The 25,438-nt window shown below is 45.7% G+C and overlaps 1 protein-coding gene across 1 annotated transcript in view; it reads right to left on the bottom strand.

Annotated features, from left to right (window-relative positions):
* C2CD5 (C2 calcium dependent domain containing 5) overlaps positions 1-25,438 on the bottom strand; it is a 113,156-nt gene that overhangs the window by 12,390 nt on the left and 75,328 nt on the right. Inside the window, exons 13-21 of the mRNA XM_056846609.1 lie at positions 24,440-24,626; positions 23,967-24,131; positions 22,671-22,811; positions 22,337-22,400; positions 20,211-20,272; positions 17,643-17,741; positions 15,157-15,246; positions 11,951-12,038; positions 8,302-8,388 (exon numbers count right to left, since the gene is read on the bottom strand). Coding sequence (XP_056702587.1) covers positions 8,302-8,388; positions 11,951-12,038; positions 15,157-15,246; positions 17,643-17,741; positions 20,211-20,272; positions 22,337-22,400; positions 22,671-22,811; positions 23,967-24,131; positions 24,440-24,626 — 983 coding nt within the window. The remainder of the gene's footprint in view (positions 1-8,301; positions 8,389-11,950; positions 12,039-15,156; positions 15,247-17,642; positions 17,742-20,210; positions 20,273-22,336; positions 22,401-22,670; positions 22,812-23,966; positions 24,132-24,439; positions 24,627-25,438) is intronic.

Genomic DNA, 25,438 nt, shown 5'->3' with positions numbered 1-25,438 from the left:
TCAAACTCGATACTCCAGATCAGACTCCACAGCTCCAAACCACTGTTCTTAACCACTACACCACGCTGGCTCTCATGGTGTAGTGGTTCATTTCAGTGGGCTTAGACTACAGCAACTCTGCATAGGATTGCACCATAAGAGACGTAAAAGAAGATAGATACAGAACGATAATTAAATACAGAAGTGAAAATGCTGTAGACCCACTTAATTCAAGCACGCACACGCTACAAAACATAGGCCATATTACAACTGAAGTTCTTACAAACGCCTGCAGGAATGCCTGTGGTTCAAATGTTTGAGGACCGGTTGGTGCTCTATGCCCCTGGTACATACTAATTCTTAACAGGAATCATATTTTGAGCTGAGCAGCAATTAAAAAAAAAACTGGCCAGCAAATAGCTCTTCAGCCACCTCCTCCCCAACAGGAACAGCGATAAAGGCCCTGGCCATTGCTTTATATCACAAAGCGGCTCACTCCCTCTGCCTGAGAAGCCAAGACGCAAAAAATGGAAGCCTAGTGATCAGGGTTCCTTTTGAGTCCCAGCACTGATACTTGTCTATCCCTCATCTGAAATGTGGACATGAATTCTAAAATACAAGTCTGCTAGTACTGGAAGAAGATGCTCCTGACTTTGCCATTCCTAAAAAGAGAAGAAGTAGAAGAAGGTTTTATATGCCGACTTTGAAGCCTGGCAGTGCCCCTCTCCTGAACTGTGTTACCTGGCCACCACAACAACATGTGTCGCCACCGTTCCAGACATGCGGCACGCCCTAGACGCAAAGGGAAGGACGCATGCATCATCCCACGAGACAGGCACCAAGGATCCAAGGGCAAGGTGACCCCTCTGAAGTAAATTAGATGCCATTTCGCAAGGGCACGTAGCCAGCCCCTCCCCCCTCCATCTGCATGACTAACAACCCATCGGAAGCCCTGAGGTATCAGCACCAAAGAGACCGCACCTCAGGGAACTAGGAAGTGATTCACTCCGGACGCAGCTGTTTGCACCTTTGTGTCAACTCAATAAACCCATCAACGGTTGTCTCCCGGACCTCCCGGAATTGCGCAAAGCCCATAGGTTCTAGTTAGCCCGTCGCCCCACCCCAGTAGCCGATTGTTAATGCTATTGTCTACCTTTGTTAGCCATGGGAACCACGAGGGGGTAAGCCCATCATCCCCCAACCCAAAAAGAGTATAACTGAGGTAGTTTTCAGCCATAAGATATCCTTCTCATACTTGCCGTCACTCTGTTGGTGTGGGTTTAGCGCAGCCCAGCCAATATACCCTCCCGACTTGCTGGTCGAGCCCCGGGAATCCCTGTCCCCCCTCCTTTCTATTAACCGTACAGAACCCAGGACATCTCCGCTACTAGACCAGGTGTAGTATTACCCCTCTTCACAGGAAAAACTGCCACATTGGCGAACGTCTCTTCGTACCTTTATTTCCTAGCCTCTGATTGTGTGTTGTGTACGTGTTATTGGATTGCTTGTGCACATATTTTTGAGTAAACTTCTTAAAAGAAACCATTGCTTCCGCCTCTTGTTTGAATCTTGGAACGGACTCCCGTAAACAAAGGTTAGATCCCGAGGTTATGCCCCTTGCCGGTTATTGACTTGCTAATTTCCCCATATAAATATTCATAACCGAACATTTTGGCTAACAACTTTCTCTACCTTTTAAGGCGAATTAAACCAACTTACAATCTCCTGCCCTTCGTCTCCCCACAAAGACACCCTGTGAGGTAGGTGGGGCTGAGAGAGCTCTAAGAGAGCTGTGACTAGCCCAAGGTCGCCCAGCTGGCTTCATGAGTAAGAGTGGGGAAACCAAGCAGGTTCACTAGATCAGCATCAGCAGCTCATGTGGAGGAGTGGGGAATCATATCTGGTTCTCCAGATTACAGTCCACCTCTCTTTAACCACCATACCACACTGGCCAATATCAGAATTCCCTGTTTCTCTGTGAGCAGTCCAAAAGGCCAGGCTTTTAATGCTTAATGCTTCTAAATGATCAAAATTGTACCAAAAAAAGGGGGGGGACAAGCCAATTCCTGATTCAGGTTGACAAAACTGCTTTTTATGTGCAGGGAGGTCTCTAAAGAATAAAATAACCACAAGGGAATTCCAACACACCATCTCCCACCTGCAGACTGAAGTGGTACAATCCTGGCTAGCTATCCTATACTTTTTCTGCCTGGCTCATAGAGCACATTACTAAGTCCATATCATTATCACTGTGGTTTTCAGGTACTGCAGTTTCATTCCACAGTTCATAATTGTTGAACTGTTTCTTTCCTACACATTTTCCTTTCCTCTTTCAAACAGGAACTTCAGTGTTAATTTTTCTTTTGTCCTCACAGTCGGGTTTCCTTTCCTCTATGATTAAGACTTCTTTTTTTTAAGAAGCCTAGCATGAGGCATAGTCATTTTTAGCCAAGTAATTTATTACTCAGACCCCTGTGGAAGAGTCACAGGCTAACAATAGCACATGAAAAAACAACAACCAACTGTTCCTGGCATCAGTGACCCGTGCACTGAATCTCATACTAAAAAGCAGAAATTGGTGACAAACTATATACTCTGTGATTATAATTTTCCTACCATATTCTTTTCTGCTGCACTCAACAGACTATGTACAAGAGCCAGCACGGTGTAGTGGTTAAGAGTGGCGGATTCTAATCTACAGAATCGAGTTCGATTCTCCACTCCTCCACATGAAGCCTGCTGGGTGACCTCGGACAAGTCACAGTTCTCTCAGAACTCTCTCAGCCCATGTGGGTGCAGGCAATGGTAAACCACCTCCGAATGTCTCTTGCCTTGAAAACCCTACAGGGTTCGCCATAAATCAGCTGTGACTTGAAGAAGAAGAGTTGGTTTTTATATGCCGACTTTCTCTACCACTTAAGGAAGAATCAAACCGGCTTACAATCACCTTCCCTTCCCCACAACAGACACCCTGTGAGGTAGGCGGGGGCTGAGAGAGCTCTAAGAGAACTTTGACCGGCCCAAGGTAACCCAGTTGGGAAACCAACCTGGCTCACCAGATTAGGGTCCACCGTTCATGTGGAGGAGAGGGGAATCAAACCTGGTTCTCCAGATTAGAGTCCACTGCTCCTAACCACCACTCTTCACCACTACACCACGCTGGCACACACACACGCACACACACACCACATCTTTTTCTGCTGCACCCAACAGACTATGTATGTTTCATTATGCCTCGTTCAAATGGAAGAAAAATTACCGTATATACCCGTGTATAAGCCGATCAGCATACAAGCCGAGGTGCCTAATTTCTCCCCAAAAAAAGTTCACAGGTCCACAAGGCTAACAGGAACCCAAAAGGAGGTCCCATCTGCAGCCTTTGCCGGAAGCTGGGCTCTTTCACAAAGTCACTGCCTGCCTGCAAACTAGCTCATAATGGGTTAGTTTTGCCCCAAGCTTTCGACCGAAATAACTAGGATGCACCACGCTAAAGGGAAAATTGAAATATTCGAGACTCCTTGGGGAAGTTTCCTATTTTCCTCACATGCACAATGAAGGAAGCCGACTGAGAATGATCAAAGGGGTAGGCATGTTTGTAAGGTAGAAACAATCAGACTCAAGTACGTGCCTTACGTCTTGGAATCTTCTAAGATGACCATATATCGTACATTTGCATTTACCATAGCATTATGGTTATATGCATCTTCAGCCATTTTCTTACTGTTTTGCTTCACAAATTTCTATAATGCAATGAAGAGGTGCCCTCTGGAGGCCTTTCGCTAGTTTTCTTCCAGAGCATTAAGTTGCACCGGCCTTGAAGATACACGAAACTTGTTTGCCACAGCTGACGTCTATCTCCAGCCTCAGGGTACTACCAGACAAACGACCAGACAAAAGACCCTGGAGGTTCATGAGTAGATGACCTGTCAAATTACTATTCATTGATCGGGACCATGACACTGGGATAGAAGGATTTGAACTCCCCCGTTCTGTGCCAACGGCCTCTCCAGAGCACCCCAAGCAAAGAGCTTGTGCAGAGATTTTTTTTTTTTTGCTGTCAATTCACAGCTGACTTATGGCGACCCTCGGTGGGGTTTTCAAGGCAAGAGACGTTCAGAGGCGCTTTGCTGTTGTCTGCCTCCGTGTCATGCCCCTGGTATTCCTTGGAGGTCTCCCATACAAACACTTGCAAGGGTTGAGGCTGAGAGTGTGTGACTGGCCCAAGGTCACCCAGCGAGTTTCCATGGCAGAAGGGGGAATTAGAACCTGGGTTTCCCAGATCCTAGACCGACACCTTAACCACTATACCATGCTGGCTCTCTGCAGAGATTTACACTGGGGAAAATGAGGCAAGGAAAGGGTAACACATGCCTCCTCTGGAACTGTGGCAGTGTGGACTCTCTGGCTCTCTTTCACACACACACACACACACACACACACACACACACAACACTTCTAATTAATGAAGAAGAAGAGTTGGTTTTTATATGCCAACTTTCTCTACCACTTAAGGGAGACTCAAACTGGCTTACAATCACCTTCCCTTCCCCTCCCCACAACAGAAAACCTGTGAGGTAGGTGGGGCTGAGAGAGCTCTAAGAGAGCTGTGACTAGCCCAAGGGCACCCAGCTGGCTTCGTGTGGAGGAGTGGGGAAACAAGTCCAGTTCACCAGATTAGCCTCTGCCGCTCATGTGGAGGAGTGGAGAATCAAACCCAGTTCTCCAGATTAGAGTCCACCGCTCCAAACCACTGCTCTTAACCACTACACCACGCTGGCACATAATAAAGTGATCATTAGTAGAAATTTAAAGAGATAAGAGGCCCAACTGTGGATCTCAAACGTCTTGATTAATTTGGCCCCCTTAGACAGGCTCCCATATTCTGCTCTCCAAGGTGCTGATCTTGCAATAGGAACCACAGAAGCAAACCTTGAAGCACAAAAGAAGCCTCCCTGAGCCCAGTTCTCCCAGTAGCGAGAGGGGTATAAATAAAATTTCTATTCTATTCTGTATCTACGCTGGGATCCTTGCAGGATAAGGGCACCACGCCGTTTTAAACGTTAGGCGTTTTCATCTGATAAGAGACGTTCATGTAATCTTTCACTTTTCCTGTGCTTTTATATATGCATTTGAGTTCTGCTTTTAATTGTTTTTTTTTATAATGAGCTTTTCTTCTGCATGTTTTAAATCTGTTAGCTGCCTTGGGGACCCCCATGAAGGCAGAAAGGTGGGGTGTCAATTTTTGTAAATAAATATGTGGCCCAAACTTATCACCTAATGAACAAGGATGTGATCAAGTGAGAACTGTATCCGCAATGAGCGGATACAATGAGCCACATGAGCGGCGGACTCTGATCTGGTGAACTGGATTTGTTTCCCCACTCCTCCACATGAAGCCAGCTGGGTGACCTTGGGCTAGTCACAGCTCTCTCTGAACTCTCTCAGCCCCACCTACCTCACAGGGTGTCTGTTGTGGGGAGGGGAAGGGAAGGAGATTGTAAGCCAGTCTGAGTCTCCCTTAAGTGGTAGAGAAAGTTGGCATATAAAAACCAACTCTTCTTTCTTCTTCCTCTTCTTCTTCTCCTTCTTTGAAGACAGTGCTAATGGGAGGATTTATCTCCTTCATTAGACTGTTCTGAAAGCTTTAAAACAAACAGAAGAACCCACAAGTACCTTAGCGACTAAAAGCATAATCAATGCATAGTTTGTTCACCAATAATTACTGTGCCTAAAGTTCATTTGAAATGAGCGAAGGAATTCTCATGGGGGAGTAATTAAAGTATGGATCATAAACATACTTTGAAAAGAAACAATTCCTTTTTTAAAAATTGAGGGCCTTGGTGTCTAGAAATGAACATATAAACCGACTCAAGCAACTGTTTAACTAAAAGCTGCCTGCGCTTCACAGCAGAATACGCAAGAATAGTGCTAGAAGTTGGGTCTGCTGACATGTGGGCAGACTGCCCTCTACTGGCTGGTGGCTCTTTGTACAACATCCCCCCCCCCCCACAAACAGTCTGTCATGGGATTTGTCACTGGCAACCAAGATCAGGTTAATTCGTGCCATCGTATTCCCTGTTACTATGTATGGGTGTGAAAGCTGGACAATGAAGAAAGCTGATAGGAAAAAAGTAGATTCCTTTGAAATGTGGTGTTGGAGAAGAGTGTTACGGATACCCTGGACGGCAAAAAAACAACAACAACAAATTAGTGTGTTCTAGATCAAATCAAGCCTGAACTGACCCAAGAAGCTAAAATGACTAATCTGAGGCTGTTGTATTTTGGTCCCATTATGAGAAGACAAGAGTCACTGGAAAAGACAATCATGCTAGGAAAAGTTAAAGGCAGAGGAAAAAGATGAAGACCCAACAATAGATGGATTGACTCTAGAAAGGAAGCCATGGCCCTCAGTTTGCAAGACCTGAGCAAGGCTGTTAAGGGTAGGATGTTTTGGGGGACACTGATTCATAGGGTCACCATGAGTCAGAAGCGACTTGATGGCACTTAACACACACACAAATAACTTAAGTAAATAGCTTCCTCACTTGGCTACAGGATAGGATTCTGGGGGTAAGGGGTGGAGAATCGATAAAACAAGTGGGAGCCCACAAGGACTCGTGGGGGGCATCTCATTTCCTCCTTGCCCACTATTTCCTCTTTCCCTTTCCTGCAGGCTCCCATACCCTCTCCCCTTTTCGTTCCTTCTTCCTTCTCTCCTCCCCACCCAACAGCCAACCTACATTGATCTGCTTCTCCGTCTTCTTGCAACTCAAGATCCAATGCCCGATGGCACGGTGGTACTCTCCGCAGTAGTTCATCAAATTAAGACCGTTGCCCTCACCAGGCTCCGCGTTGCCCACAAGGCCCCTCTTGCCTTAGGCAATTCACTGCCCAACGCGGTCCTGGGACTCAAACGTCAGCCACGACCGCCGGCGAGCATTCCCCCTGCCGGCCCCCTGCGCACGGGCTCTTATAGTCCCCCGTCTCCACCCCTTTCCGCTACGCGCTTCCCCTACGTGGCCCAATCCCCTGCCGCCACGTACTTCCTCTTTCTCGCCCGCCTCCGCCTTACGCGCCATGGGGGGGGCTGCCGCCCCCCCAGACCTCCCCCGCTTTCCTTTTCCCACCTAAATTTTTTCAACCCCCCCCACTGCTTTCTTCCGTCTTCATCTCCCCCACCCCACAGCCTCTACTTAAATAAACTATGGCCCAGTTGTGTGGTGGTGACCACTGGGAGGATTCCTCAAAATCTCCCCCCCTCTCCCAGATTTGTGGTGGGGGGTGCCACACTTTCCCCTGTACCCCCCTCCCCACGCTATTTTTCCTCCTCCTGTCAACCCCCATATCCTCTCCCTTTTCCCTGCTTTATTCTCTCCTTCTCAGCCATTCACCCACCTACCTTTTATCTGCCTCCCAGCTTCAGCTATAGTTATTATTTATTTACTTCATTGATACCCTGCCTTTCTCCCCAGTGGGGACCAAAGCAGCTCACATCATTCTCCTCTCCTCCTTTTCATCCTCACAACAACCCTGTGAGGTACATTAGGCTGAAAGTATGTGACTAACCTAAAATCTGGCCCGGTCACAGCTCCGATCCCCAGATTTAAGTTATCTTCAGATTTGGCCAACTAGGCTATAAGAATATAATAATGGTTGCCTGTGGACATTAACCATAATCCAGCGCAAAGTTAAGTGTACATCAAACTTAAGATCAATAGTATTAAGTGCTCTTAGTTCTGCTTTGGACTTCAGCCATGGCATGATTTATCATTAAATAATGTTCATATAACCAGAATGAATTCTATTGTACAAGGAAAAGAATATGGGTTGGGAAAATGACTGTCACAGAGATCTGGAAGTCAGGTTTCCGGCCCGCTTTGCCTGCTGCTGCTCAGCTGGGTGACAGAGGAAAAATTGGGGGGCGGGGAAGAGATTGGTGGTATGCTGGTGCTATGACACCACTTCTGGCGCTATGACACCAATCCTTCCCTGAAATGCAGCTGCCTCGAGGACCGGATGCAACAGCTGTTCAGCAGCTCAAAGCAGCACCGGAAGAGCAGTGAAAACAAGCAGAAACAGTTTCTTTTTCATTTGCTCCCTCAAGCACTGGCCACCCTCTTTCAATATTTCAAGAAAGATCAGACAAATGTTTTGTTTGGCCTGCCTTAAATACTACACTTCCTGTCAACCAGCAATTCACATTTGGTAGCAATTTTTTTTTTTTTTTTGCTTCTGGGTTTCAATAGCAAACCAACAGTAAGGGAGCAAGTGAACACAAGGCAGAAGGCCAGGCAGGTGCTCTTTGCCTTTGCTTCAACCAACCTTTCGCTGGCGAGAACGGCTGAGAACTGAGCGGATCAGACGAAAGCTCTAGAGGAAACTGCAGCTGTTCTTCGTTATCTGTCGAACCTTAGGGCAGGGAGGGGGAAAGATGAGGCGCATTAATTTCTGTAAAAAAAACAGAGTTCAGAGAAGATCTACAAATTTAATGCTTGGTAGACATACGTGTGAGAGAACTATAATATAGTGGAAAGCAGCGGGAAATAATAAATTAGCAAGATCGTGGCTGAAACAAGATTTGAACCAGACCTGGCAACTCCCATGCCCAAGCCACCAGGCAATTTTAATAAATCAGTTCCTCCAGGCAAGGTTTATAATGGTTGCTAAAATACAGTTCAACTAAATGAAGGAGAAGAAGAAGAGTTGGTTTTTATACCCCTCTTTTCTCTACCTTTAAGGAGTCTCAAAGTGGCTTACAATCACAATCCCTTCCTCTCCCCACAACAGACACCTTATAAGGTAGGTGGGGCTGACAGAGTTCGGAGAGAACTGAGACTGGCCCAAGGTCACCCAGCAGGCTTCATGTGTAGGAGTGAGGAATCGAAGCCGGTTCTCCAGATTACAGTCCGCTGCTCATGTGGAGGAGTGGGGAAGCAAACGCGGTTCTTCAGATTAGAGTCTGCCGCTCATGTGGAGGAGTGGGGAAACAAGCCTGGTTCTCCAGGAGTCCGCCACTCTTAACCACTACACTATGCTGGAGAGATGAAGTAGGGTGAATTGAAGAGCCTGACAACCTGAAGGTTCCTCTAGAGGCCGCTGCTGCGACAATGAAGAACGGACGGGTAGGGACAGCTCCACCCGCTCCGTTCGAGCCCCGGTCAGTGTGACAGCACAGAAACCGCAAAGAAGAACAGCTTCTTTCTAGGAACCTTACATCTACTATCTGTTGCAGACTCTCCTAGCTTGCAGACTGTAAAGATAAAGCTGGCCAGGCATTTGCTACACACCATTTAAGCATCGAATATCCATGGCTAAGAGATGCGGCTCTTAATTTGACTCAAACGGTTCTAATTCCAACTGCGGTAGATGCCAAAGTAAGTATACAAAACAGAATAATGATGCCTGTGTGGCTTTATATTATAGATGCTTTCTACATAATTAGAACCCAAACTCCTGGAAATTACATTGGGCTGGATCCAGACTAAATTTTTCACCGAGCAGAACGTCCTCACCTCTCATCCCACCGCAGCGCACTGACCTCCCTAAAATGCTGTTCCTGGCCCAGGGGGGTGGGGGTTGGGGTTAGAAGATCCTACAGAACAACATGAGGGGAGGTCTGCAGTGGGGAGGGGAAATCAATGGGAAACTGCCAATTCCATCTGCACCCAGCCCAGAGTTTTCAAAGATATCTACTTCCAAGGTATCTGACGAAGGGAGCTTTGACTCTCGAAAGCTTATTCCCCCGAAAACACTGTTGGTCTCTAAGCTGCCGCTGAACTCAAATCAAGGCTCTTTGACTGCAGACCAACACAGCTACCCTTTGAAACTAACTTTCAAGATTGAGGCCTAGTAGGCACTGCCCCCCTCCCGCTCCAAACACACTTTGTGATTTTGTCGTTTCTACAGTGGTAGGTCAAACATACTAATACAGTCAAGATATGTTCCAATACTTGGTCTATTGTACATTGATGCTTTTTACTGAAATTATATCATTTGTTGTGTTCGCTTTGCAGTACTTAATAAAGGCCAATCATATGATAGTTTGGTTGGCACTGTTTACTTCTTAAGGCCCCCATCTCCACATATTCTAGAAAAGGCAGCCATCTATTTAAAGAGTTTGTAGTTGTGAAGGTATCTTATCTAAAATTAAAAGGTTCCACACCTTCTCAGCATGGAGCCAGCATGGTGTAGTGGTTAAGAGTGGTGGTTTGGAACGGTGGACTCTGATCTGGAGAACCGGGTTTGATTCCCCACCCCTCCACATGAGCGGCGGAGGCTAATCTGATGAACTGGACTTGTTTCCCCACTCCTACACATGAAGCTAGCTGGGTGACCTTGGGCTAGTCGCACTCTCTCAGCCTCACCTACCTCACAGTGTGTCTGTTGTGGGGAGGTGAAGGGAAGTTGATTGTAAGCTGGTATGATTCTTCCTTAAGTGGTAGAGGAAGTCGGCATATAAAAACCAACTTTTCTTCTTCATACCACTGCCCAGTAGAAGGTAGTGATTCTGTCATTTCTGATCCTGGTACAAAAGGCTGAGGGACAAAGATGTGGTCAAAGCAGAGGGGATCCATTGCTGAATGTATTCTCAAGATCCTTCCTGCCATTGTCCAATGAATGACTAGAGGTGGCTATATTAACGCTAGAGAGGTTTTGAGAGAGCCACTGCTAGCCAAGTTGGTACCAGACTATTAGACTCAGTAGTTAACGCATGTCCAAACAATGAGTGTACTTTACTAATCCAGTGTGGAGACCAAGCAGTTGTATTCGGCACACCACCAGCTGCCAAGAACAGAAAATCAACACAACTATTCCCCTTTGTTACTAATGTAATAGCACAGCAAAGACACCGGAGAAAGATGATTTCCTCCCCCTCCCCATTTCACCCCATACGTTCTCCTTTCAATGCAATCTGGGGTAAAAAATGAGCACAAAACCCTCAGAATATAAACTGCAATTTACAAACTATGGGGTGTGCGTGTGTGTGTGATCAGGGGGATAGAGCAACTGCCCTATGAGGAGCAGTTAAAAAGCTTAGGGCTGCTTAGCTTGGAAAGAAGGCGGTTAAGGGGAGACATGATAGAGGTCTATAAAATTATGCATGGTATGGACAGAGTGGACAGGGAGAAGCTTTTCTCCCTCTCATAATATTAGAACGCGGGGGGTGGGGTCTTCTGCTGAAGCTGGAGGGTGAGAGATTCAAAACAGATCAGAAGAAGTATTTCTTCACACAACACATAATTAAATTGTGGAACTCCCTGCCCCAGGATGTGGTGATGGCTGCCAACTTGTCCTCATAGGGCAGTTGCTCTATCCCCCTGATCACACACACACACAAACCCCATAGTTTGTAAATTTTAAAAGGAGAGTGGACATGTTCATGGAGGAGAGGGCTATCCATGGCTACTAGTCATGATTCATCCCCATTCTCTCCAAGATCAGAGGAGCATGCCTGTTATATTAGGTGCTATGGAACACAGGCAGGACAATGCTGCTGCAGTCATCTTGTTTGTGGGCTTCCTAGAGGCACCTGGTTGGCCACCATGTGAACAGACTGCTGGACTTGATGGGCCTTGGTCTGATCCAGCATGGCCTTTCTTATGTTCTCATGTCCGCAGGGCAATTGACCTCACCGTGGTCAAAGAATACATGGAGTATGGAGTTGCAGAATACTGGAAACAGGTTTATTCGCTGCCAGTCGGAGTAGACAATACTGATCTCAAAAGACAAATGGTCTGATTCAGTATATGGCAGCTCCATGTACCCAAAAACTGCTTGCCTAGAATGGTTTTAAAGATGTGCTAGTAGTTGTGCTAGCTAAAACGTCTAGTAGTTGTGAAGGAAATTAATCCAGGCTACAGAACTCAGTGATATTTACTTAGTCCCACTAAAATGAATGGGCAAACTGGAGCGACAGACATAATTACAACACTTATTAAAAGTAAGGATTGACAGATTCTTCTAGGTTTACCTCTTTGTAATGTTTTTTCTGCCGGCGTCTTAGTTGTTTGCAGAGCTTGGTGTTTGTCAAATGTTATTGCAACCGCTGTGACAGTGACCTGCAATTACAAGCAGGAAGCCAATCAGATTTTGTCCCGGATCTTCCTTTTCTAAAGTTCATTATTAATCTAATCTAGCCTTGGAGGCAAGTGAACGGCGCTCGGTAAACATTTGCTTCTGATTTTTGAACGACCGTGGCAATTTTTTAAAGTGTGTGTTTCAAGTCGCTTCCAATTCATGGCGACCCTATGAATCAGTGTCCTCCAAAATGTCCTATCTTTGACAGCCTTGCGCAGGTCTTGGAAATTGAGGGCTGTGGCTTCCTTTATAGAGTGAATTCCTCTCTTGTTGGGTCTTCCTCTTTTCTTGCTGCCCTCAACTTTTCCTAGCTAGACTGTCTTTTCCAGTGACTCTTGTCTTCTCATAATGTGACCAAAATACAATAGCCTCAGTTTAGTTATTTTAGCTTCTAGGGTCAGTTCAGGCTTGATTCCATCTATAACCCACTGATTTGTTTTTTTGGGTTTTTTTTGTAGTCCAAGATATCCGTAGCACTCCCCTCCAACACCACATTGCAAAGGAATCCTACTTTCTTCCTATCTTTAAATATACTAGTCAAAATTCAGGTTAGCCAGTTAAGTTTTCTGAGAAGTTTTACGACCTACTCATCGTGAACTTTCAGTTTAGAAACAGATAAGCCTCTTACTGTAGCCCAGTGCAGAGAGCAGCCCCACATATTGACTGAACCCATGGGGCGGGAGAGAGGGAGGGAGTGCCCCGCCCACTGCCTCCATGCGATCTCCTGTGGGCCTGCAGGGTTGAATGTGCAGAGGGCATGCAAACTCCCCCTCCCTGTGATCAGCAACAAGTTCCTGCAGCAATTTTCTCTTGGCGTTTGCCTCCTGGTGATTTAGACGGATTCATGGAGGAGAGGTCTCTCTGTGGCTACTAGTCACAGTGACTATTTATTTTTTATTTTATTAAATTTATAATCCGCCCTCCCCATCCAAGACCAGGCCCAGGGCGACTCACAAAAATATAATTATATCATAAAACAAGATAAAACAGTGAATGCAATAGTTAAAAACCAGCCCGTACAGTCAATAAAGGGTAAAGGTCCCCTGTGCAAGCACCGGGTCATTCCTGACCCATGGGGTGATGTCAAATCCTGACGTTTCCTAGGCAGACTTTGTTTACGGGGTGGTTTCCCAGTGCCTTCCCCAGTCATCTTCCCTTTATCCCCAGCAAGCCGGGTACTCATTTTACCAACCTCGGAAGGATGGAAGGCTGAGTCGACCTTGAGCCGGCTACCTGAAACCGACTTCCATTGGGACCAAACTCAAGTCGTGAGCAGAGCTTTTCACTGCAGTACAGCAGCTTACCACTCTGTGCCACTGGCTCTTATACAGTCAATAAGCAATAATGTATTATCCAAAAAGGCGCAACTGATGTGATGTATAGGCCACAGCAGAGCTGGCTGTATTCCACATTCCCAAAGACAGAACGATTCGGGGGGGGGGGGGGTTGCAGGGTAGGGAGGCCAGAGCTGATGGAAAAAAACATAGCTGGCCTCAACCATAAGCCTGGCGGAATAGCTCTGTCTTGCAGGCCCTGCGGAAATCTCCGAGGATTTTGGGGAAACGGCCTACATGTTTTTAGATGTAACAAGGCAATGAACCATAGCACCTTTTACCAGATTCAAAGCTACCACTGTTTTCAGGAACCATTAACAGATGCTAATTTATACTCGTCTCCAAATAAAAATAAATTATTTTTATTTATTTGATTTGATTTATACCCTACCCTTTCCCTGCAAAAGCCGGGGCTCAGGGTGGCTAAGAACAAGGTAATTATACACAGTAATCAATACGAACTAAAATATAAAACATAACAACATATGCAATCATTACTATTAAAATCTTAAAACCTAATCTGAGTAAAAAGAGGGCGCCCTAACTATGATTTCTTCTCATATACAATTTAAAATCAATATTAAATAGAGGAAATAACCACTAATATGCGGTGACGTTGGTTTCAGGGAGCAATGAGGGAGAGAGGTTATTCCACCAGTCAGGGACCAGGGCAGAGAAAGTCCTGGCCCTGGTCGAGGCCAGCCGGACACTTTGGGCCGGGGACCACGAGCAGATTTTGCATTTGGTGGCCGTGACATTCTCTGGGGAGCATACCAGGGGACTAAAGGGAACCTCCACCTTCAGGGGCTGTCAATCTCTGAACAGCAGTGCCAGGAGGCAACATCAGGGAAGGCCTTGACTCCTGTACCCTGCTGTAGGTCCTTAAGAAGAATTGGTAGGCCGCTGAGTGGGACAGATGGATGCTGGACTAGAGGGACCACTGGTCTGATCCAGCAGGACTCTTCTGATGTTCCCGTGCCCCTGCAGACGACCATGCGATTGTGTGAAGGTAGGGCTATTGCGCTCACTCCCGCTCTCCCTCCCCGCACGTTTACTGAACATGTTGGACTATCATGTGCACTGGGCTACAGTGAAAGGAAAACACAAGATGTCATAGTTCTGCTGTACGCTTCATTGGTCAGGCCGCACCTGGAGTATTGTGTGCGATTCTCGAGGCCTCACTTCAAAAAGGATGTGGACAGAATCGAGCAGGTGCAGAGGAGAGCGACGAGGATGGTCAGGGGCCTGGAGACCAAGCCCTACGAGGAAAGGCTGAGGGAGTTGGGAACGTTTAGTCTGGAGGAGGTTGAGGGGGGACAGGATTGCTCTCTTTAAGTATTTGAAGGGCTGTCCCTTAGAGGAGAGCGGGGAGCTGTTCCTGTTGACAGCAGAGGACAGGACTCACAATAACGGGTTTAAATTGCAGGCAGAAAGGTACCGGCAGGATATTAGGATTTTTTTTTTTACAGTAGGAGTTGTTCAACAGTAGAATCAGCTGCCTAAGGAGGTGGTGGTCTCCCCCTCACTGGCAGTCTTTAAGCAGAGGCTGGACATCACTTGTCAGCGATGCTCTAGGCTGACCCTGCATTAAGCAGGGGGTTGGACTAGATGGCCTGTCTGGCCCCTTCCAACTCTATGGTTCTATTAAAATTATGAACCTAGATTGCTCTGGAAGCTCCACTTCTACCTTCCAAAAGGCCCAGTGAACCCAAAGGACAATGGGGAAGGAGCTACAGAACTCAAAGGGACAAAAGAACCGGGTTACCTGAATTAATTCGTCCTCTGGCAGAGCAACTGTAAAATTCACATGGCACAGGCAACAAGGAATCATAGATCGAAGTTTAAAATACAGGCCCTGTGGGACACAAGACATCATTTAATGAGAGTTATCGGCCTATTATGATCTGAAGCGGGAGGAGTCTGGTTTTCATTTGTTTCATTTGTTTACCCAATCCTGTCCCTCTTGCTTCAGCGCAAGCAAACCTTGGCGACCTGCATCAAGGCCGCACGGGGTCATTTTCCGTTTGCTGTTCCCCATGACATCCATACGACTCTTGGTGAGGTCTCTGCAGCCAAACGGAACTCGGACTCATATTTTTCACAGTTATAACGGTTTGTCGGAAAAGACCGATGGCATAAATATCTAGATGAGAGGGGGGAACTGTCATCCTCCTTGAAGGAGGCAGTAAGACTTCTTTCGAAAGGCATTTCTGCCCAATGAGATCATGACCATGAGGTCGCCAGAGATCATGGCTAAGCTTACTGGATTAGTGACTTTGGCTGAAGTCCATATTTTCCTGAATGACACCCACTTGAGACACATAGCCAGCAATTTAATGTGTATGTTGTCAGCTGCTTTGGAGGCATTTGGCCAGGAAATAGAGCAGGGTACAACTTGAATAAATGAATGAATGACTCATTAAAATTTTGGGGAAACAGTCTACATATTTTTAGATGTAACAAGGCAATGAGCCATAGCACCTTTTACCAGATTCAAAGCTACCACAGTTTTCAGGAACCATTAACAGAAGCCAGCGTGGTGTGGTGGTTGAGAGCGGTGGTTGGAGCAGTGGTGTCTGGTCTAGAGAACTGGGTTCGATTCCCTACTCCTCCACATGAGCGGCGGAGGATAATCTGGTGAGCTGGATTTGTTTTCCCACTCCTACACACGAAGCCAGCTGGGTGACCGTGGGCCAATCACAGCTCTGTTAGAGCTCTCTGAACCCCACCTACCTCACAGGGTGTCTGTTGTGGGGAGGGAAAGGGAAGGTGATTGTAAGCTGGTTTGAGTCTCCCTTCAGTGGTAGAGAAAGTCGGCATACAAAAACCAACTCTTCTTCTAATTTATACTCCAGTCTCCCAATAAGAATATTTTATTTTTATTTGTTTATTTGATTTGATTTATACCTCACCCCTTCCCTGCAAAATCCGGGGCTCAGGGCGGCTAAGAACAAGGTAATTATACACAGTAACCAATACGAACTAAAATATAAAACGTAACAACATATGCAATCATTACTATTAAAATCTTAAAACCTAATCTGAGTAAAAAGAGGGCGCCCCAACTATGATTCCCTCTCATGTACAATTTAAAATCAATATTAAAGAGGGGAAATAACCCCTAATATGCAGTGACGTTGGTCTCAGGGAGAAATGAGGGGGAGACACAAAAAAGAAATGGACGAGAGATATAAGGATCTAATCCTGTCCAGCAAAGAAAGAAGTTGGTTTTTATACCCTGCTTTTCTCTACCTTGAAGGAGTCTCAAAGCAGCTTGCAATCCTCTCCCCACAACAGACACCTTGTGAGGCAGGTGGGGCTGAGAGAGTTCTGAGAGAACTGTGACTGGCCCAAGGTCACCCAGAAGGCTTCATGGGGGGGAGGAAGAAGAAGAACAAAAGTTGGTTTTTATATGCCGACTTTCTCTGCCACTTAAGGGAGAATCAAACTGGCTTACAATCACCTTCCCCTCCCTACGACAGACACCCTGCAAGGTAGGTGAGGCTGAGAGAGTATGACTCGCTCAAGGTCTCCCAGCTGGCTTTGTGTGTAGGAGTGGGGAAACAAATCCAGTTCGCCAGATTAGCCTCTGCTGCTCATGTGGAGGAGTGGGGAATCAAACCCGGTTCTCCAGATCAGACTCCACCACTCCAAACCACCGCTCTTAACCACTGCACCACGCTGGAAAGGGGGGGGGAGGCCAGCTGATGCATATGCTATTGCTGCCTGCTGATTTGCAGTCTGCAAGTGGACTGCCTGATGATTTCTGAATTTTAAATCCAGGGAAGGCACATTCAACATGTTCCTAGGCTGAGACCTAACAGCTGTAGTCTAATTCCCTGCTCCAAGGCCATATCCTTCCACCTGACGGCCCCAGCCCTCTCCCTTCCCAACAGCAGCTTATGCAATCCAGGCCCGTGTGGTACACATGAGCACATGAGGCTGCCTTACACTGCCCTTGGTCCATCAAACTCAGTATTGTCTATTCAGACCGGCAGAGGCTCTCCAGGGTCTCAGGCAGAGGTCTTTCACATCACCTATTTACCTGGTCCCTTTAACTGGAGATGCTGGGGATTGAACCTGGGACCTTCTGCATGCCAAGCAGACACTCTACCCCTGAGCCACGGCCCCTCCCATAAGGAGGCATGCTGCAAAAAGGCTGCCGGGGAGAAATAGCTCCAGAGGCCTCTGGCAAGCCGGTTGTCCTGAGGCGTCCCCATGAAAGCCCAGGGCTAGCGGCTGCCCTCTTACCTTCAGCAGGTTCTCACAGAGGTCGTTAAAGGTCTTGTTGAGTGTTTGGTTCGTCAGAGTGATGTTGCTGAGTCTGGTGACTCTGACCGACGTGAACATCTGAAGCAGAAACAAGGGCGTAAGAGAATTGCCAGGCATTTTTGCTCCCACTCAAACATTTATTCATTTCTTTTAACATTATTTATGGTCTTTCTCACAGGGACGCAAGGCGGATTACCCATAATGAGTCAGTACAATTGACAAAAATGGGACACTCAATAACGAATGCATTAGGACATTTCAGAAGTCTGGAACAACCAGAAAGAAACAGAAGCACAGCGTAAGTATTAACATGACACATTAAGCAGTACTGAAATTACGTTACAGGATCCTACTTATGATATGCTGTATACAGCAGCCAAGAACTGTGCAGCCTTATTAACTGTGCAGGAAAGCCCTCGTGAACCCTTTGGTTTGCTATCATTTGCAGAAGGCCAGGAGAGTGGGAGCTCTCCTGACCTCCTTGGGAAGGTCATTCCACAAGGCGGGAGCCACAACGGAGAAAGCACGTGTAGGGACAGTTGCTGATTTTGCCCTTTCGCAGGTTGGCGCCTGCAGAAACCCCTGCTGGCGTGAGTGGAGTTTTCGTGGGAGAGCGGCAGTCCGGTAAATAAGAGGGGCCGAGACCAGGAAGGGCTTTATATGCGATAGCCAATGCCTTCATGGGGAGCCAGCGTGGTGTAGTGGTTAAGAACGGTGGTTTGGAGTGGTGGACTCTGATCTGGAGAACCGGGTTTGATTCCCCACTCCTCCACATGAGCCGTGGAGGCTGATCTGGTGAACTGGATTGGTTTCCCCACTCCTATACACGAAGCCAGCTGGGTGACCTTGGGCTAGTCACACTCTCTCAGCCCCATCTACCTCACAGGGTGTCTGTTGTGGGGAGGGGAAGGGAAGGTGATTGTAAGTCAGTTTGATTCTGCCTTAAGTGGCAGAGAAAGTCGGCATACAAAAACCAACTCTTCTTATTCAACTGAGCTTGGTAACAAATGGGCAACCAATGGAGGGTTGGCAGAATTGGAGTCATATGCACGCTCCATCTAGCTCCTGCTAAGAGTTGAGCTGCATTCTGGACCAGTTGGAGTTTCAGAGTTGGTTTTGAGGGGAGACCAGTGCATGACAGTAGTCTAGTCTCGATGTTACTGTGGTGTGGGGAACCAGGTGGCCAGATCAGGTGTGTCAAGCTATATTTTTACCTATGTGTATTTCTCAACTCGTTTATTGAACAGATATCCTCGTAATGGAAATGTGACTGGCTGCAACTGCTGTGTGTGTGTGTGTTAAGTGCCGTCAAGTCACTTCCAACTCATGGCGATCCTATGAATCAACGTCCTCCAAAATGCCCTATCTTTGACAGCCTTGCTCAGGTCTTGCAAATTGAGGGCTGTGGCTTCCTGCAGCTGCTACTGAGCAACAAACCTGGCAACAAACTTGGGTTTGTCATAACGCATGAAATGGCATGTACCAAGGGACGAGTCCCAATGGTACCCATATCTTTACTCAGCTCCGGGAGCCTGTTCAGTTTTGACAGCCTTAGCCGTAATCAGAAAAAACAATAACAGTAAAACTAAAAACAAAATTAAAAAAAACCACTCAGTTCCATTCCAACAATCCTCTTACCTTGAAAAACAAAACTATCAGGGTATAACTAAGAGTGACGTCTGTTAAAACAAGCAGAATCCTTAGTTATGTTGCCTTGCACCAAAATATGATATCATGTTCCTATGGATATATTTTAGTCAATTAGAGTGTGTTAAAAGAACTTTTCTTTAAAGTAAGATGTTCTGATTTTAGCTCAAGGCTTCGTACTAATATGTGCAACACCCATCAATTATGGCTTAGAACGAGCATACCTACTACAATGTTTGGTCAATGCCAACCAACATTGTGTGTTAAGGGATGTTGTCCTAGCAATGCAGACATTTGTGGGGATGTGTGTTTAGACTGAATTGGCCAGAGGGCTCAGCCTCAGACCTGGTGCAGATACATTACATCCCCCTAAGCATGGGCGTGCAACGGGATTGTGTATCCCGCTTTTTCCTCCTTTTAGCATGTGAAGTTCCCAACTTCCCTTTTCAGAGCTCACCACGGTAAATATTATGTCTGCACACGTGCTGATGCCAACCATGGTAAACATTAAACGAGACTTGGAGGTCCAACGTCTACCCTCGGCCGCTTTTTTTTTTTTGAGGCGTACGTCAGCAGCAATATCTCTGCGGACGATGCTGTGCCACAGATGGCTTTGGAACAGCCGTTGAAGGGACACAAGCAAGAGAGGAAAAGGAGGGCTGGGCCACGGGGAAACATTGTGTCCACACCCTGCCATCTTGTTTGGCGAAGACCTGACGGGAATTTGGGAAACGTCTCTTTCCCACAAAAGTATGTGGGCAACCGCCTCGATGAAGGCCACAATTCTCATTAAAGGAGGCACAAAATACATTTCAGGATGCAATAAAAGAAAAGCATTTTTTTTGTTCTACATCCTTTATGTTAAGAAAAGACTATTTGTACGTACTGAGGCTACTTTACCTGTATGTCAGTAGTCCAGTTATTTATACCAGGCATGATTTCTGTGTTGCAGCTATAAAAGCCTGCCAAAGAACACATTATCAGTTAAAAAAATTGGAATGCACATTCTCTGCAATATGCTTTGCTTTCAAACGTTACAGAGTGCTGCAATCAGATATATTTCCATGAGTGTAACACTTGAGAAAAAAATAACCCAGAAAACAGCACCAGTATAGCACACATGTAGGAGAGAAAGTAATTAAGCACCCTTCACAGTGCCTAAGATTCTTTCTACAACAGTGGGGAAGAGAACATGTTTTAAGCAAGAAAATAGCAAAAAGATGACAAGACAACATCAGTCCTGTGACCACCAACCTCTTGACTTCGGAGGCTGGAGGTTAATATCATACTACAGAGCCCCTATGTGATGGTATCCAAATGGGCTATATAGTTTTAATTTTTACCCTTCGGCAACATGCACTGGGGAGGGGCTGTGGCTCAGTGGTAGAGCATCTGCTTGGCATGCAGAAGGTCCCCGGTTCAACCCCCAGCATCTCTAGTTAAAGGGACTAGGCAAGTAGGTGATGTGAAAGACCTCTGCCTGAGACCCTGGAGAGCCGCTGCTGGTCTGAATAGACAATACTGACTTTGATGGACCAAGGGTCTGATTCGGTATAGCTAAGTTTTGTGCAGTGGCCTGTAGAATCCATCAGACGCTGCTGAGAACATCGGTAGGTCAATAATTTTAAAGGGTAGTTTATATAGTTTGCAAAGAGTGCAAACAACTTTTTTTACTATTTGTATGAACTTGTGGGTAGAGCTTAATACTAGGGTTTTAGTGGTAAATTGTGAAGAACTGTGCTGTTCTATGACTGTTTTATTAAAGATTGATTGATTCAGTATAAGACAACTTCATGTTTTCATGAAGTCAAGCAAGTGCTTCTAGGAGTGTACAAGTCTGACTTTCAGCCTGTGTATCAGAACACAGGTCAAGGCTGGTGCGGGGGGGGTGAGGCCTCATGGAGAGATGTGACTAATGAACTGGACCTATAACCCATTGTGGCTTGGGGTGAGGGCAACAATGACAGAGCCTAAGATTGGGAACACACTTAAAAAGCTGTCTGTTGTGAGAGTCTAAAAGGACGTTATAGTCATACCAAAGAGTAATTCAGAATTGGAGTCAATTGCCCTTGCTGTGAACAAAACAAATCAAACTAGGACAGAAAAGCACAGGATTTCAAGAAAGGCAAAGGTAGGTACAGTTGGAAGGTAAACAGAGCAGCAGAGAGAGATAATTTTGAATCCACAAGATGATTCTTGCGTCAATTCCCATGCTATGTGCACCTAACAATATTGAATCACCCCACATTGCTGATAGTTCTGTAGTAGAAACTTAGTGTGCACATGAAGTGGAGCCACAGAAAAGTGGGGATACGGCTGTTTCGATTTCTTCTCTTAATCTCTTCCTCAGTCCCCCCTTAATACAATACATATAGTAACAATTATCCATGAAACAATCCTCAAAATTATACACATAGGAGGGAGTACTGTGACACTTTTGTATCTCTACCTGGAACTTGCTGACTATCCAGATAACACCATTAAAAATAGCAGTCGAAATATGGAAGTAGTGAGCTTAAAAAAGTAAATGAATATTGTAAGTATATTTTGTATAAATGTAAGTATAATTTTGAGGATTGTTTCATGGATAATTGTTACTATATATAATGTTTTATGTATTAAGGGGGGACTGAAGAAGAGATTAAGAGAAGAAATCGAAACGGCCGTATCCCCGCTTTTCTGTGGCTCCACTATACAAAAAACTTCTGACTGAGTGTCGATGTGTGTATACATGTGTATTAGGATAGTATGTGGATTGTATATAATAGATTAGCTTATGCTTAGTGTTGTATGTGTGTAGCTATTTATATAAATGTTTGCACTTTGTTAATAATTTTCGCATCTGTGGTAATATTAAGACTGGCAGATTCACAGACTCAAAAATTAACTGCATCTTCAGACGAAGTTTCCCAGAACTTTGCAAACAACTTCTCTGCAGCATGGAGCAAATTACCACACAGCACTGGCAGACTACCAGGGAGCACTTTATAAAGACAACAGAATCAAAAGCAAGTTTTCCACCATACCTGAAGGTGGAGGGACATCTGTCAATAAACAATGAATGTCTTCCATTGCATCTGTATCATCAATCTGAAAAAAAGAAAGAAATGAGTTACATAGACCATTGGATACAATAAACTTATCACATATTATTTTGGCTGAATATGTGTTTTAGACTTTTGGTTGGATCAGAGTAGCATGCCATTACATAGTATTAACCCTAGAATTGTTTGATATATTAAACATCACAAACATTCTGGAATTTTTCAGTTCACAGAAAGCCAGGATTAAGAGGGCAAACAACCTTTAACACGTGAATGTGTATTTTATTAGTATGAGCTTCGAAAAAGCAAAACATACCTCCAAGACAAAAGCATCTTTCTTTCCATGGGAGAGGTCCAGTTCTGTAATTTCGTCAGAACTTTCAGACTGAGATCGTAGCAGCCTGGTCCGTTGCCTTGGCTCAGGAATAGGGGAACCTATAATTTCTTCTGACACCTCCTAATTAGAATAATAGCATAAAATGATCTCATATTCCTTCATTTTCACATGAATGCTTCTAAATGCAACACCCTTTTGGTGAACAACAAGCTCTTCCAATTACGGCCATGTAAAAATTCCACACATGGAAGTGTGAAAATTCACCAAAAAATAATGGCAACTTGAACTGGTTGATTATACATTTAATTCCACAACCTCATCCCAAAATCACTCCCACCAGATATACAAACTCAAGAGGAAAACGAAGCAGTCCCTCTAAGTCAATCAAGGCCTGGTGGTCGTGGAAGGGGCCGTCAAGCTGCAGCTGACTCATGGTGACCCCTCAAGGGGTTTTCAAGGCAAAAATGTTCAGAGGTGGTTTGCCATTGCCTGCCTCTAGTCAAGCCCTAGGTGGCAATTCTCCGTGAGAAAGCAAACAGGATGTCAACTCTTTCCTTCGGCACGTGCCTTGTCTGCTCTTCACCATCTGCCCGTCGGCACATCCAGCATGAGACCTAGGCTGTGCAGATGGGCCAAGATGCCCTCCTTCTCATCTAAGGTCATAGAATCAGCATTGCTGACAGATGGCCATCTAGCCTCTGCTTAAAAACTTCCAGGGAAGGAGAGCTCACCTCCTCCCAAGGAAGCCTGTTCCACTGAGGAACTGCTCTAACTGTTAGTTAGAACTGGATGTGAACTGTTGAACTGGATTTGTTTCCCCTCTCCTACACATGAAGCCTGCTGGGTGACCTTGGGCTAGTCACAGCTCTCTTAAAGCTCTCTCAGCCCCACCTACCTCACAGGGTGTCTGTTGTAGGGAGGGGAAGGGAAGGTGATTGTAAGCCAGTTTGATTCTTCCTTAAGTAGTAGAGAAAGTTGGCATATAAAAAACCAACTCTTCTTCTTTTTCTTCTTAACACATGTTGGTTGTCGGCAGTCTGTTTCTGGCAGGGCTGTGTGTAGGGGAAGCCTATATCTGTTCCCACAATACAGAGACTGCATTCTGTAAACCTACGTGTTGCTGACTTTAAAACGGAGCTTCACACACTTAAGCATTCTTCGTTCGAATTGCTCTCTTTGCCCATCTTCAGGGTTCATTCCCTACTAGTTTCAACGCGCACAGACCGGGACTTCAACAGATTCAAAACTGTTAGTCAAGTACATCATTTCACTTACAGGAGGGTGAACTTCATAGAGCTCCTTATTTCTGGCAATTGTATCGTTGATTTTCTTCTGCACGTGAGATACATGTTGTTCGTAAGAGCCATCATTCGGGGTCTTTCCAGCAATTTGAATACCTCCAGGGGTTGGAAGAGCAGTCAGATAAACACCTGTAGCGGACTTTAAAAAAAATACGCCAGTAAGAAATGAAATACAAAATACATTCTTGAATGCATATCACCCAATTTAACTGATATTGTGATATGAAAATGTCACACACCATTGCTGATGCGTTACATCATTTAAACTTGAACAGCACAACCATAACTTTTTAATATTGGTAGCAAAGAAGTCTTTTTTTTCTGATCATGGTAGTCTCGACGTATTTAAACGTCTCCGTTTGTTTAATGGCCTAGTATAATTCTGAAGGGTTCCAGAAACCAGAGGAGCAAAAAGGGACAGAAACTCCAGATATGCAAAAGACTTACCGCCAGGCCCATTAACATCGTTTCTCCCACCGTGATCTGAATCCTCAGCCCGAACAGCGCGTTCATCCCCTTCAGCTTCAGCTTGTTCATTAGCTGAGTGTGCACTTCGTACTCCATAAACGGCAGCAGGTTACTGATGGCGGTCGCGTTGGCCTCCGCTTGCGCTTTCTTTTTCAACCGGCACAGCCTGTCGAGGTGGATGAGAGTACTTAGCCGGCCTTAAAAACAATTTCCCCCCTTTTTTATAAACTTTGCTCATGTCTGAGGTTTACACATCTCTCCCAGTTTGCTCCTGGTCCCTTTAAGGGACCAGCGTGGTGCAGTGGTTAAGAGCGGTGGAGTCTGATCTGGTGAACCGGGTTTGGTTCGCCACTCCTACACATGAGCGGTGCCCTGACCTGGATGGCCCAGGCTAGCCTGATCTCGTCAGATCTCAGAAGCTAAGCAGGGTCAGCCCTGGTTAGTATTTGGATGGGAGACCACCGAAGAATACCAGGGTTGCTGTGCAGAGGAAGGCACTGGCAAACCACCTCTGTTAGTCTCTTGCCATGAAAACCCCAAAAAAGGGGTCGCCATAAGTCGGCTGCAACTTGATGGCATTTTATACACACACACACATATGAGCAGCAGAGGCTAATCTAGTGAACTGAATTTCTTTCCCCACTCCTACACATGAAGCCATCTGGGTGAGCTTGGGCTCTGTTAGAGCTCTGTTAGAGCTCTCTCACCCCATCTACCTCACAGGGGGTCTGTTGTGGGGAGGGGAAAGGAAGGTGATTGTAAGCCAATTTGAGTCTCCCTTAAGTGGTAGAGAAAGTCGGCAGATAAAAACTAACTCTTCTTCTTCTATTTCCCTATGTGGATATAAGCCTGGGTGATGCAATGTGCTCCATTTCAGCTCATAGCCATGTACACTGCACATGTTCACTGAATTTGTGGCTTCACTGTCTCATATTGTAAGCTTTAAATTGGGTTTGGGAGACTTTCCTTTTTATTGTT

The sequence above is a fragment of the Euleptes europaea genome, chromosome 3, assembly GCF_029931775.1.
Source record: "Euleptes europaea isolate rEulEur1 chromosome 3, rEulEur1.hap1, whole genome shotgun sequence".
In the NCBI taxonomy this organism is placed as follows: Eukaryota; Metazoa; Chordata; class Lepidosauria; order Squamata; family Sphaerodactylidae; genus Euleptes; species Euleptes europaea.
Note: the sequence above shows the minus strand (reverse complement) of the source record. Positions and strands in the feature narration are given on the sequence as shown.